This window comes from Grus americana, chromosome 2, assembly GCF_028858705.1.
Source record: "Grus americana isolate bGruAme1 chromosome 2, bGruAme1.mat, whole genome shotgun sequence".
Lineage (NCBI taxonomy): Eukaryota > Metazoa > Chordata > Aves > Gruiformes > Gruidae > Grus > Grus americana.
In genome coordinates, this window is record NC_072853.1 from 24,936,294 (window position 1) to 24,950,661 (window position 14,368).

At 40.1% G+C, this 14,368-nt stretch overlaps 1 protein-coding gene across 1 annotated transcript in view; it reads right to left on the reverse strand.

The window, feature by feature from the left end:
- Nucleotides 1-631: 631 nt before the first annotated feature.
- Nucleotides 632-14,368, reverse strand: part of LAPTM4B (lysosomal protein transmembrane 4 beta) — a 60,458-nt gene continuing 46,721 nt past the window's right edge. Inside the window, exon 7 of the mRNA XM_054814857.1 lies at nt 632-2,588. Within this exon, the coding sequence (XP_054670832.1) occupies nt 2,514-2,588 (75 nt within the window). The 3' untranslated portion in view covers nt 632-2,513. The remainder of the gene's footprint in view (nt 2,589-14,368) is intronic.

Sequence of the window (14,368 nt, forward strand, 5' to 3'; positions counted from 1 at the left end):
TTGGATCCTCTGATATGTCAGTAGAGCTGAACTTATATTACATTATCTGCTCCCTCTGACCCAGCTGTCTATCTACAGAATGTGCAGGAATGTCATGGTTTTGATACCATAACCTCCCTGCCCTCTTTAACTCAAATTGGACAAAATCCAAAAGGTATTAGAAGTACTGGCAGGACACATGTACTCGCACTTATGCACGTATGGTGTGTGTGAAGAAGTCTTGACTCGTTAGTAAGACAAGCTAAAGTCTACAGAAATTTCATGTGAATTAGCACAACATTATCCCTGTAATGATGTGGAGAAAAAAAAGCCCCAGCTTTTGGTGTAGCTCAGTGTAGTCCTGTTTTGTATCACACACTTCATCAGACCTGGAAAACTGCCTGCAGTTCTGGACAATGAACCAAAAGCTTGAATCATCTCTTGGTTTTATAGTACAATAAATTATAGAGCTTACTGTTCTATTCTCCATTTATACAGTATGGAGGGAAAGCTGGTGAATGGACTGGTGAATGGACTGAAAAACTGTTGTTTAGGTCATTTACAGACAAAATCCTACCATGTAAGATTGATTGGACAGGAATATGTGTGTATTTTGTTTGGAAGACAAGCAAAAAAAATTTCAATAGTCTTGAGGAAACACCCTTTTATTGTAGAGAAGTTTGTATACACAGATGTGATGTATTTACAACCAGGTTTTCTCAAATGATGACTGTTTAAAATCCTTCACAAATCTGTCAAGAATGAAAGAAAATGAAGCTCAGAAGCCCAGCCAATCAGCCTCACCCCCAAATTCGGATTAATTCCCAAAGATAACTGTAATGAGTTATTATATTCCTTATTCCGAAGAAAGCAACAGGATCGTGACAAAGATCAATGGATGGACATCAGGATTGTTTCAGTCAAAAAGCATTGCTTAGTTTGATCTCTGAGTAGATGAATCCCGAAGTGAAATTCCAACAAGCAGATGGGGACTTGCCTTTTCCCAGGGGTGTGGAAGAGACTGGTAGAAAGAGTCTGGCCGTTCCTTCCCTGGCCTCTGCAAGAACAGGTCACAGTGGCAACCTCCGTGAAGAGAAGTTGTTGGCCCTGTATTCCCCTGGAAAGCTCTTTTCCAGAAAAAGGCAGGAAAAGCTCCACTCTTCTTCAGTCTGCAGAAGGGAGTCAATGCACTGAGGGTGAGAACGGGTGTCCTCCTTAGCAAGGGTGCGGACTCACATGCCAGCCCACTCAGAGGAGAGACAGCACCTTGGTTTCTTCTGGTGCCCCTCCAAACTGTGCCTCAGCCCTGCACTGCCCTTTACCTGGGGCGGTGTGCAATGGCATCAGTCTAGCTTCAGCCTGTTCAATCACCCCAAATACAGAGGAGACAACACAGGGGGAAAACAATGAGAGGTAGAGACACACATTATATTCCCTTTTCCTGTTCCTTTGCAATTAAAAGTAGAACCTTCATCAACAACAAAAAGTTACATGTGCAGGAGGCACTTCTCTGGGTAAGAAAAAAAATACCTCACGCAAACATTCATGAATGGATGAGTGCCATGAGAAAGATTCTCAGCACAACCAGTTCAGTCATAAAAGGAATCTAAAATCCCAACATTGATGTGTATCAGAAACACGCAAAACATATCTGCTAATGCTCGAGGAAGTTGCATGCATAAGTTTCCCATAGGTTGGGAACATATATCTTAGAATCTGCATAATTTAGTTCACACTCAGCAGAACATTGCGATATTTACAGGCACATTCCAATGGGAAAACATTTGCATATTGAGTGTGAAAGACGCCGCTTTGTCACCTAACCATGGGACTTTAAAAGCAGGGATTTTGTGACCTCAAAATACTATTTGTGAAGTTGGTGGGGAGGAAAAAGGTCTGTAGGCAGGAAAAGAAAATTACCAGAAGTCGGTAAGAACTCTTTTTTTTTGAGTGTTAGAATGGTTGCAGGCTGCGACAAAGTGAGTCCATGTAGACCACAGGTTCGGGCTTGTTACACATCACAGAGTGCTTTGTCTACTCTCATTTCTCATACTTATTCTTCCCAATTAAATTTGTTTCCCATTAGCCGGGTTGATGAGAATAGTGGTAAGACTCATTCTTCTTCTTGCAATCATCACCCTTCATGGCATAATAACTTAATAAAGTCTTGCAGAACAGGAATGAAGTGGAATGACACTTTTTGGGACTAAAAAAGAAAATTACACTCTGAACCTGATTGAGAATGTGACGTTCTATGTTCTCTAGCACTACACATCAGTTATGGTGGAAAAAGCTATTCAGTGACTACCGTAACCTTAACGCTACCCAGAATTGTTCTGAAACTAGTTCACTAGTTGCAGCAAATTATTAAAACTATCTACGGAATTTTAACCACACAATTTAGGTTTCAATATGTCAGCAAAACAGCAATGTATAACCCACAGAGGTTATATCCTGGAAGTAAAATTATCAAACTATTGCTCCAATGTCTGAAAAGTAAAGCTATCCTCCCTAGGTACACAGTACTCTCTCACTTATGCTGACACATAAGGTGGTGGTGGATCTTTAGCAGCTCCATTCACAGGATCATCATATGGTGGCAACAGGACCTGCGGGAAAGAAAAAAAAGGTTATATTTTTTAGAAGCCAGCTGATAAAATTTACAGAAAAGAAAACCCTTAAGGTCTTGTCCTAAAAAATAACACAAAAAGAGTAAATTAGTAAGCAGGAGCAGAATAGTTAGAAAATGACACAGTATTAGTTTGAAGTTCAATTTTCAATTTTTTTCAATTTGTGTGCCTGTTTTCATTATGAAGGAAAACATGATTTCTTCTCATTTCTTACTGACTCCAGTGACAGCTTGATTTCAGCCAGAGGTCATTCATTGCTGATACCTGAATTTGTTCAATCTGGCAGTGACAGTAGCTGCTTATTCTGCAGCTCTCCTCTGTCAAGAGTGCTTCAACCATGTCTCCTGGAGGAGTGCTCAAACCGCCAAGCCAGAGCGAGAAATGACCCGAAAACTTCTCTTTCTGAGGTCTCCCTAGAATAGCTAATAATTATTTTGAGGTGGGGAGAAAGAAAGCAAGTGGAGAACAAATTACCCAAAGTCTAAATAAATCTCCGATTTCATGCTTCTGAGGCACCCAGCCATGAGAAGGAAGACCTACATTCCCGTAAGCCCTTCAGTGAATACTTAAACATCTGACAGAAATTAGGACAGCTTTAATCATATATCATCCCCATTCATAGGGCCGCTTCCTAGGACATGGGAGATGCAAGTTCAGGCCACACAGGGCAGAGGAGGGATTTGAACCAAGATTTCTACTGCTTTAGGCAAGCATGCTAGCTATCATGCAATTTTTAATGGCACCAGCGCTGATATTAATTAGCTTGCATGTGAAAAGGCAAAGGAGCATTTGGTCTGTGAATCCCAGCAGGGACTGAGGATAAAATAGATGTCTGAATGAAGAATGAGTGTACATTCCCTAAAATATCTCAATATCGTGTAAGAATATCAGTTGTAGTGCACTGGCAGAGATACTTTATGCAGCTGAAGATCAATTATTCATGATGGAATTTCCAGATTAATCAGCATCGCTTCTTGGTCATTAAAGAGCGCATAAAGCTGATTGTCCAAACATACATAGGGAATATTCTGTTCTCAATAAAGTCAATGGAAGTTTTGCCATGAAAGGATTTCACCAGTTTTTAAAGAAGTTGATAACATGCCTTCTGCAAAGAAACATCTGTAATCATCCCTTTTGGACCTCGTCCACAACATAACAACATCAGTGGGAATCTTTCTATAGATTTAAATAGACTTTGGATCAGGCTTTTGTGGGATAGTTCCAAGTGTGATTCACATTATACTTATGTGAGTTTACAGACATGCATTGATGACCATGTGTTCGAGTACATCTGTGCACGTGTTTGTTAGATTACAGAATGGCTACCTTGGCACCTTCAGCTCTTAATCAAAAAAGTTTCATCATTTAGAAAAGCAAATTGTCAGAGCCATCACTCTTTATTAATACCATATGTTGGAGCTCATAAATGCAATATACTATGCACACATCCACTACATAATATAAAAAGCCTTGTATTGAAAAGCATTTAATTAATTATGCCAACTTTAAAGGGTGTAAAGAGATTATGGCAGACTACTTATCTAGTGAAATTAGGACACCATATAGAACTTCAAATGAATATTGTGATAACAATCATAAATATATTTTGCAATGTAATCTCAGTAAATCACACCGCTAAAGCATGTAAACTGTGAAAAACACCACAATTGAGATCCTCTCCCTCTGATCATTAGTTTAATAACAGGATTTCTAGTAAAAATCTTTGTGTTACTAAAAAAGGCACTGGTTTCTCAAATGTACTGAAACGTGTTCATTAGTTGATTATGAAGCAATATAATTAGTAATTAAATCTGATCTACAAATGACTCTGAAAATGAATCAAGTTCACTTTGTGAAGATTTAGCCATCTTATTGCACTCTTGTAGTGCTAAGCCCCAGACTGTGGTCCATTCCTTTCAGCTTCAAAGTCCATCAGGAGTGGTAAGAAATGACAGCAGACACAATCCAAAAGCTGTCCATCTTCCAGGTCTATGAGCTGATTAATAAAGGACAATACCTCTGATCTTCTTTTAGATCAATGTGGCCTAAGACTACTGTAGTTACATCAATATTATTACTTCAGCATGGAGGTTACTGTCATTTGCAGTAGGTCTCCTGGAGGATTTACTGATAGGAGTGAACTTCTTCATTCCCTTTGCTCCTGTATGAAACAAAATCTGTCTGGTAGGAGAAAAGCCTTCTGGTGAGGCTTTTACCTCTTGGGAGGTGAACGCTCCCCTCTGCTCTGTGGACCCAAAACTCATACGTGGGTCAATGGCCCCAAGGACCCTCAGAAGATGCTTTCTTATTTACCAACAGTTCAACAAGAAGTGAGGGGAGATAGGAATATCTACAGGAGCAATTTTGGAGAAGCCGCTGGCTAAATCCTAATGCATATGGATTTCTATAGGAATGTTCAAGGTATGCGGTGTATGAAGTGGGGAGACCACTAAAAAGGTTCAGAAGTTTCACAAGGAAATATCTACAGTGGAAGGCTAAAGAGTGTTTGCCAAATGTCTGTAAGGCTTAGGGTCACTTTATTGCTGGCAAAGGTTATTTGTCTGAACAGTTCTATCAGTGACAACTTTACAAGCTTACTCGCCACACATTTTTGTGTTTAAATATGTAAATATCCTGATCTTGCCTTCCCTGACATGAACAGAATAGTGACTAAAAATGATGAGTGTAGAATGAGCAGAATTCAAAATTACTACCTTTGTCTAGCAGTGTTCTGAGTTAGACAAAGAAAATATGGAGAGGATATTAAACAAAGGTTAAGATGAATGAATGTGATGAACAACACGTGGAAGAATGCACTCGGAGTTTGTGGAATACATGGCACTGGCTGGGACCCCAAGTATTTCACGTCATTAGTATAGTAAAAGTCCTTTAAACTAAATTAACTGTTTTACTTTTAGTCAATGTGATTCTGTTACTGTTACTTAATCATCTGTCAACTGTAAGTCTAAATAATGATCCTTCAGCTTCCATGACAGTTTGAATAACTGTTCAACCACTCTATAATTACAAATCTTGCAACTCTGCCTGCGTAAGACTACCTTTTAATTATTTTTGACAAGAACAGAGTTTCAGGCCATTACTTTCCCTAATAATTTTCCGATCTTTTCTCAATTAAGTCTATTTTGGCAAAAGGGAGAAATATGATAAAACCTGAATTACCTCAGCTTTTAACTGTCTAATGTTGAAATGGTTAACAGTTTACAAAAATCTCAAGGAAAAGAGAATTCCATTAGAATTTTAATCACTGAATTTATACCAAAGTAGCTGAGACAAAAATCTGGATCAGAGTAGTTTTCCCTTCTCTTGTGTTAATTTTAAATCTCAACATGGTTTAATGGAAGCAGATAAATGCCTTGGACATAAACCAGCATAGTTATTCGGGCATTACGTTATGCTCTCCAGAGACATAAAATGGAAGCCAGTCACTAAGCCAAAGGGTGAAACCAGAAACTGGAAAAATTGACAGAAACTTGCTATTCAGTCTTATCTAAGAACCTAATTAGAATGGATGCAGTCTAAAATAATTCATGGAGGACAAAAATATACGCATATTTTAAGTCCATGGTATCCCCAAGGCAGAATATCCACTAGGACAACTGATGCATTTTGCTTCTTAGGCACCACATTTGAGTGTTTCCTTGCTTGCTTGTTGTGAATTGAGAAAAATGTATGTTAGGATGCTCCGGGACTAATGTTTATAGAGTGTTTGGGACTGTCACTCACAAGTTACTATAAAAAGTAAGTACGAAGGACCTCCATTTTTTTGGAACGCAGTGACCCTTGTGAAAAGAAGTTCTGGCTTTTTATCAGTAGACCAGCAAACAAGATCGGAAGATTAGATGGTTGCAGGGTTCAGTCCTATAGGATGCCTAAAATCCAATGGACAGAAGCTCCTAACTTCTTTCACAACCCCTATAACTGCATTTAAGAACCATGTAGCATTTTAACATCATCCTTTAACATGCAGCCAGAGGAGGAGGTGAAACTACTCACTGTTTGTATAGTTGTCTGGTGATAAAAGCATTGCACGGAGACTCTGAGATCAGAGCTCTAGGGGGTCCTAAACCAAGAGGGTTCAAACCCACAGCTCCTATCCGCCGTATGAAAGCTCCAGACACAAGGTTTTCAGTTAGCTTGGAAGGACCATTTTCCACTGTCTGCTTCTCAGTGAAACCAAATATGCAAGAATCCAGGGGAAAAGAAAGAAAACAGGAGAAAGTGTGGCTATGTAGCCCCATGGTTAGGGTGCTTAAGTGGGTCAGGGAGTTCTGGGTGCTGGGCTTTGCTCCCAATACCGTTTCAGCATTTTGTGACAACAGTCTTGTTATGCAGAAATAATCCAGAACTGATCGATAAGAAATCCTGGTCCTGACTTACCCTGTGTCATCCAAGTGGTTTGGATAATTGTATTACATAAGCATCTCTCTATTATAAAGCACATGGTACAGGATGACCTTCTCTGGAAGAAATAATTACCATATAAGTTTGCCAATGGCTATAACATATTCAGTTAATATAAGCATATGTCATTTCTTATTTTTTACATCCTGGTTAATCTGGTTTTGGAGAATAAGTTTTTAAAGACGTTGCTTAGAAATATGCCTAAGAAGAAACACAGGCAAATATCTTTTGGAATTAATCTTGGTCCAAAGGTGGGTTTGTTTTGGGTTTGGGTTTCTTTGGTGGTGGTGGGGGAGTTGCATAATTTCAATAATCACTCTGTATTTTTGCAGTTGATTCCACATTTACCTGAGCTTCCAGTAGAAACTTTTCTTTCTTAGCATATGTACAAGTTTTCTCATGTTGCTGCAGTTATTTCTGTTTAAACTCAAGCTCTTAGATATGTTTGGTGTCTAATACATTCTTAGGGGACAAAATGTGCTTAGTCCTGTATGAGCAAACTTAAATATTTCATTAATTGATTATTTCCGCATTCTTAAGGGTCTCACCCAAAACTCACTGAACTTAATAGAAATCTTTCTATGTCTCCAGAAAGCTTCGAATTGCTTTTTCCAACAGCCATTTATATTCTTCACTGGCTGGAATGGTACAATCGACACATAACAGCTTTGAGTTTGAACAGCATTTTGGCTGGCAGCTATATGAAACTTTTGAGTTCCCATGGCAAAATACCTTGCTGATATCTTGTTAGAAACATACATTGTTAGGGACAGCTGTAACGTACTTTTCTCTAACACCTTCTAGAACAGAAATGCGCTTGATAGTGCCAAAAACCCCTAGAGATTAAAAATGTCTGTGGTAAGCGCTGATGGTTGTAGTGAGCATTCAGGATGTGTTCTCAAACTTTAGCTTTTCAATAAAAACTCCAGTCCTTTACGCTGAAGGACTTCACATTGCATCAATACACAGGATATAGACAGGGACAGGTGACAATGAGTAGTTGAGTGGAATTAGGGTCATCACTGCTGCAATTTAATCATGGTCCTGTCACTGACATTTTGAGTTTTGACAAATCGTTTAACTTTGTCTTCAGAAGATCTCCCATTTGTCAAACAGGCATATTATTTGAAACATCTTAAAAGGTGTTGGAAACCTTAAGACAGATTTAAAACTCTCTTGGATGGAACTTGTGTATGACTGTATGAGGGATTAAATTGTGGAAATACTGACAAACAAAATATATATTTGCAGGAATTTCAGCTTATGCCTGGAAATGTTTACCCCAGCCTCTTCACCACAGCTGTGTGCGCATTACGTATCATTCTTCTGCAGAAACAACCTTTACGTTTCAGACACCCAAACCGCGACCAGGAATCCTTATGGGAGGTCCGTGGGAATATGTGGGAAGGAAAGGGAGAGAGGGCAAAAGGACCCTTGTCTTTCACACAGCTCGCATAAAAAACGTCGGTGGGTTCAGGTCTTATTCTCTGTTTACTTAAAAAGGGAGGGAGAGTAACCACAAAGTGAACAGTAGTAGGCAGATGGCGAGAGCATGCCAGAGCCAGTGCTGGACCATTTCACAGGTAAAAGTGCTGAACCACAGGAATTTCCTTGACCGGGAGCCTCTGTCCAACCCACAGCCCCTGGCCTGGTGATGGGACAAACACTGACAGCTACAGGCTGAAATACAGTCACTGCATGGCTTTCCTTTCTTAATTCAGCATGAATTCTCCCCTTGACGTAGCAAAGGGCTGATGCATCAGGTTCAGAGACAACCGAATTGAAAGATAAGGTTTTAAGCAGCACATGTCATCTTGCACCAGCCATCTACTCCAGGTTCATTTCACCTCAGTGATTCCAGCCTGAGACCAACCACTGACTTGGACTAATCTGATACCGTTCCGTGGTTTGGAGACGGTTTAACAGCCTGCAATCCCATTTACTAATTTCATGTTTACTCCCTTGCTCTCCTGTCATTCACCCAGCCAAGAGGAGTGGAATTTCCTCCCACAGCTGCGGTGCTTTGAGGAGCCATTAGCTGCAACCTAAACCACGCTCAGCTGCGGCGAAGCAAGCAGCCAGCCTACAAACAGCCCTCCCGTACTGTTGGGTTCTTGACTATGCCAATATTATGAAGATCACCTGGGGAAAACAGAAGATTCCTATGTGCATAAACAGTGACAGCCAGCTGATTGCTTCACTCTGTGTGCAGGAAAGGCTGAGAATAATTTCTCTTTGCAACGTTTTCCTGTTAAGTTTGACAATGTGGTTTTTTTCTGAGAAGTCTGAGATTACAGAGGAAAATGTAAAATTAAGATGGGGTAACATCATGTTTTTAGGGTGATTATTAGTGTACTGAGTAGAGTTGACTGAAAATACAATTTTTGGTGTGTAAAATTTTGGTCGGAAACTGTCTGAAATATTTGATAAGAAATCTGTATTTTTTTGCTTAAAATTTTCAGAAATCCAGATCTTCTCAGCAGAGCCCTGTTTTGGAGACTCAAGGCACCAGGTGGCAGCTATTTCCTTTAGTACTATCTACGACAATAAGCACTGGATGATATGTAAATATCACTGATCATATAATTAATTTTTTTATTTTATTTAAAAGGAAATAAGCCCATTAATGTAGCATATGTGTTATTTCCTGCACAATATTTACTGGAAGTTAATATATATACTGATTTTATTGAAGCAGACTCTTCAAAATATTTTAATGTTTCTTTACATAGGATGGGAAGAAGTAGCCTTTATCAAGAATTTCTGGAGAAATGTGGTTTTTTGTACAATGGCTGCCCAAGAGTTTTTAAGCCCCAGGCTTTTCAGATGTCTCTGAAGTGAGTCACCCAAGGTCTTCTGCTTCTTTTAAAAATTCAGTTCATAAACTGCAGGTGCAAGCTGCACCTTTGGCTCATCTGATCTGGTCATCTCTGAGGTAACTTCAGAAAAGTAGGTAATATTTGGCCCTGAAGAACAGTAGATCACACGCACTCAGACTATCAAGGGAGAGAGACTGACCGAAACAGTTAGGAAGCATTACAACTAAATCCATTGAGAATTCAGAGTTTTCTCTTTAACCCCTTAACATGAAGACACACCTTACACTGACTAGATGAAAGGACAGCCTTCAGGAGAAGAGGGAGCTTTTTCCTAGTAGTGAAGGAACAGGAATAATAATAATAATAATTCTGTGGTGAGAAGCAGGCAACTGTTGCATACAAGATAAGCACTGGAGAAAGAAGTAGGGATTAGCTTTCATCAGGCTGCAGCTAAGCACGTGCATGTAGGGACAGCTCTACTGGATCAGGTGAAAGGTCCATCCAGATCACAGCAAGTGACGAATGATGAAGAAAGAGAAGTGCAAGACAGAACAATAATAGAAATGAAGAAAGAATCGTGCAAGCATACAGTCATGATTTGCCCAGAATATTCTCCAAACTGTCAGAAATTTTAATGTCGAGGACTTGAATTGCTGGTCGTGTCTTTTCTTCCACTGATTTTTCTAGCTTGCATTTGAATCCATGTTGACTTTTAGCACCCGCAATGTCCTGTGGTAAGCAGTCCCACAGCTAATCTAGGTGTTCTGTGAAGAAATACATTCTTTGGTTTGCTCTGAAACCTACCACTAGCTATTTCATTGAATGGTCCCTAGTTCCTTTGCTAAGACAGTGAACAGTTGTTCTTCCTTTACCTCCTCTACCACTCATGATTTTAAAGCCCCCTATCATGTTCTCTCTTGTTCTGTCCCTCTTTCATCCCACTAAGGATCCTTGCAGTTAATTTCTTCATACTAAGAAACATACTTGACAGTTTTGGGTCCAGGCTGAAGAGAGAGCTCCAAGACCAGGCATGTGGAGAAGCATTACAGCAGGAGGGTGCTGGGGAGGGAGCTGACCTCCACCTGGGTGAAGCTTCCTTCACGCTCAGGAGAGCAGCAGGCACTTTCACCTGCTTGACCTGTGTTAGATGTTCTTCCAGATGAGATCAACTGCCCTTTAGAACCAATTCTTATAAATATATGCTTCAGAGGTGGCTGTTGTACAATGTAAATGGCTGCTCTGGTCAAATGAGTCCAGCCAAAACAACTGTTTCTGAGGAAGTCAGAGAGCAATGTTTACAAAAAACTTTCCCCATCTTTCTTTTTCTCCTTCCCCTGTCCCCAGATAAAAAAGCCCTGGGTATAGGGCCAAAGCTTCACATCTGAGCCAAATCATATTTAATATGAAATAAGAAATGTTTTACTTTGCTTTATGCACAGATGCTTTTGCTTGAAAAGTTTGTCCAAAACATGCTAGTTAATTACTACTTAGAGGGTTTCATGATATGTTGTCTGTCAAATAAATCCCAAGAAACCTTCCTCTCAACATGGACAGGAAGTATTTTCATGTTTATGTGTGTGCATTTCCGTTAGAAACCACATGTGAATGATTACAGATGGAGTAGCTGGAAGCAGAATAGCTCAGAGAGAATTTATAACCCCATTCAGCAAAGAAATAGGCCTCATTGCTGCAAAATCATCTGTGCAAAGTTAGAGTTGGTATGTTTTGTTTTCCTTTGACAAAACTACTTGTTTATTCCAAGCCACCAGCTCTCCGAGACACTCTTTAAGAAACTTTACACGAGTTTATGGATTTCTGTAATGAAGCAGCATGATGTTTTCGCACTCCAGATAGAGGAATAAATGTATATATTACTAAGACACAGCAATATTTACGGACAGATTGTTTACCCTTGCGTGGGAAGAAAATTGGATTCAGGAAGCCATTGTCTCTTTCCATCATGTGCAACCTCATAAAAGTCATCCAGAATAATGGTGTAATTACACTCTCCATTCAAAGGCATGGAGGGATAGTCCACCTCAGGCCACAGAAATCTTTTCTACCTCTTGGCCAGCCCTCTACTGCTGCATCTCCAGTTGTGCATCATGATTCTGTACGGAAAGAGCATATTTATTTTTTCACTTTTTCCTTCATTTTTTCAAAATGAGCATTTGCTGGATGAGCACATGCTTTCTCAAGGGGTTCTTGCCTGCATGTCATCAGTACTGATGACTTGGAGAAGTATTCTTTGTGTAACAAATGGATGATGTGTTGTCCTGAGTGCAGAGACTGTGATAGAGCACTTATCTTTTGATTGACTTTTTAATTACTAACCTGCATCTCTTTCTAACCTAATCTCCTTTTACAATTACATTGTGTGTGCCCTGCTCAGGAGTCAGCAAGACGGCAACCTATCAATAGCTCACATGGGGCAGCCAAATTGTTTAACAGGACTGCTCATCTCCCAGGAGTGGGGTTATCACAGACGTGCTTGCATTGCAGATATTGCTGGAAAGGCTTCCGTCTTATCTTCTTCTCACCAGTTGGACCGTTGTAACATAGTCTGTACCCTTAGGGACATGGGGTGACCTGATGTCAGTCTTTGGGCACCACAACAGAGTGGTGGGCCATTTGTAAAGTTTGGAGGTAAATTTTGAAGTCTCATAACATTTGGGAGCAGTAAGATCTGGAATTTTGAGATGACCAATCTCTACATCTGTCTTCCGTAAATATTTTTCACTAATTTTTATTTTTATATGAACATATTCTTTTGGTATTGGTATTAAAATGTAAGGTATAATATTGCCATATAAAATACATTTTTTTCTTGCACAGTGCATTTAGGCATTTCCTAGTGAATGCTGAAGGGAAGACTTTGTGTATAACCGAATTATTATAAGACGGTGTTAAAATGACAAAGTACTAGTGACATGAAAAGTGATAAACTGACAGCTTGGGGGAGAAGTCTTATGTTTATAAAAAAATCTGTTAATATTAGTACAACACATCTGTAAAGCACCTGTCAACCAGAAACTCCCACAAACTTTTGCAGATCTTCTCAATTTGGTACATGAATGCCTCCTCAGCCTTGTTCTTTCTGAAGTTAAGGAACGTTTGTCACAGAGTTCATTTAAAGCTGACCTCACTTTCCTCACTGCTCATAAGGCAGAGGACTGAAACCACAAGTGCTGTGCAGCTCAGGACAGACTGCGGCAGCCAGTCCCATGTCCGTACAGAGTCTTGAGGGAGGTTTGGGAAGAGCACAGTTGCTCTCTGGAAGCCATTAAAGTGAATTGAAATCAGACTGAAAGAACGGTTGCAGAAATCACCATTAACAACTGCAGGAAGCCAGACCTCTCGATTATTGTCACACCCTCAGCAAAACAAGCGCAGCTGGGTGCTCGGGGATGGCTGGTGGGGAGCTGAGCGTTGCGTTCACGCAGTCTCTAAGAGAACAATGCCACCTACTGAACCACCAGCTGCAGCGGCTCCCTCCCACCTAACCGATGGCTGATGTTCTTTCTGCATCTGCATAGTTTATGGTGCCGGATAAGTTTCGGCACAGAGGCTCGGGGATGGAAGAACTGGGACGTGTGAGGAGTTCCTCCTCCGCTTGGCAAAGGCTGGGCTTGCACTGTGCAAGGGGATGCGATGCAAAGATACCGGATGAGCTAGTGCTGGAGCTGAAAGCAGGACCGCCTCTGGGAAGAGCAGCTTTGCAGAAGGGCAGGGCTTCTAGCGTGGGCCAACTATATGGCTATAAAGCCACGGTGTGGCTAATTGCTGCTGGGACTTTGCCTCTTGCCCCCTGCTGCATTTCCCTATTTGAACACCACTTGCCCGAGTGAATTCAGGCCTCCCCCATCCTTCGTTGCACAGTGTAACTACGACTTGAGCCTGACCTGGAAAATTCACACATGTCTTAGCTTATACACCCATATATCCTTGGCAACGGGGATTTAAGCTGTCATCAGCTTTTGCTGCACTGATACATATCCTTGGAATTATCCTGAAGACTTCTGCTCATTTTTTGAAGCCCACAAAAGCAGCTGTCATATGGTAATGAATCAACCCTGTTAGAAAAAAAGGGTCTGTAAAGAAACACTGCAAATGTATAAACACTCTGTTTTTCCCTACATTACAACACTCCCAATTAGTGAATCCAAAAAGATTTGGAAGATTTAAATTACACATCACCATTTCATGTCCTCTTTTTAATCTAATTATGAACACTGAGAGGAGATTTTGTTTATTTCTATTGCAAATCTCTTACGGATTGTCATGTATTAGAATAATTCCAGTATCTGAGCTGCAAACATACATGCAGTTTTTGTGTTTAAAATAAAAATCTCCTGGGGAAAATAGATAAACATGTATATTTTGATCTTGTACTTTACCTTGTAAGTACATTTAATGACTGTAAAGACAAGTGAAAATGTTTTGGAAATCTTATTTTTTAAACTTGAGGGTATTTGTCCCAAACTGACACTGTTAATAACCTGTTCCAAGCAGCACAGC